At 70.5% G+C, this 869-nt stretch overlaps 1 protein-coding gene across 1 annotated transcript; it reads right to left on the reverse strand.

Moving 5' to 3' along the window:
• Positions 1-6: 6 nt before the first annotated feature.
• On the reverse strand, positions 7-598 carry TIMM29 (translocase of inner mitochondrial membrane 29; the record flags this gene model as incomplete). Its single annotated transcript, XM_041397175.1, has 1 exon — positions 7-598. A coding segment is annotated over one exon (592 nt), but the record flags the coding sequence as incomplete, so codon positions are not given.
• Between the last annotated feature and the right edge of the window lie 271 nt (positions 599-869).

The following is an 869-nucleotide window of genomic DNA, read 5'->3' on the forward strand; positions in this document are numbered from 1 at the left end:
CCCTCCTCCCCTCCCGGTGCAGGCGCTCGTTGCGCTCCGAGCGCAGCTCCCGCGGGCGCAGCGTGCGCAGCGGCTCCGCCAGGTGCCCGAACTCCTCCTCGTTGATGTCGCTGTCCCGCAGCGCCGCCTCCAGCATCCACCAGCGCCCCAAAAACCCCAAATCCAGCAGCTCGCCGCGCCGCCGGAGGTGCGGGCAGCGCGCCCGGTACAGGGCGGGCTCCTCGCCGTGCGGGTCGGTACCGGCCACGGCGATGATGCCGAAGGAGCGGACGCGGAGGCGGCCGCGCTCCCGGAGCCGCAGCAGGCGCTGGACGTGGCGCTCGGCGCGGGGGCTGCGGGAACCCGGCGGGAGCTGCCCCAGAGCCGCCCCCGCCGCCACCGCCGCCGCCTCCAGGGAGCTCCGGTCCGGTACCGAGCGTGCCAGGCCGGTAGCGAGAGCCAGGGCGGTCAGAGAGGCGGCGGTGAGAGCGGGGCGGCGGCGGGCGGCGGAGGCGGCGTCCTGCAGGGAGGAGGAGTAGTCGTGGAGGAGGGAGCGGAGCCAGAGAGCTGCGGGTGGGAAAGGGTTAATGGGAACCGGGAATGGGAACTGGGAATGGGAACGGGAAACGGGGATGGGAAAGGGTTAATGGGAATGGGAACAGGAACGGGAGGAGGAGTAGTCGTGGAGGAGGGAGCGGAGCCAGAGAGCTGCGGGACGGGAAAGGGTTAATGGGAATGGGAACGGGAAACGGGGATGGGAAAGGGTTAACGGGAACGGGGATGGGAACGGGAGGAGGAGGAGAGCGCGGAGCCAGAGAGCTGCGGGACGGGAAAGGGTTAATGGGAACCGGGAATGGGAACTGGAAACGGGGATGGGAACCGGGAAATGG

Source organism: Onychostruthus taczanowskii, unplaced genomic scaffold, assembly GCF_017590055.1.
Source record: "Onychostruthus taczanowskii isolate IOZ18803 unplaced genomic scaffold, ASM1759005v1 scaffold1364, whole genome shotgun sequence".
Taxonomy (NCBI): domain Eukaryota; kingdom Metazoa; phylum Chordata; class Aves; order Passeriformes; family Passeridae; genus Onychostruthus; species Onychostruthus taczanowskii.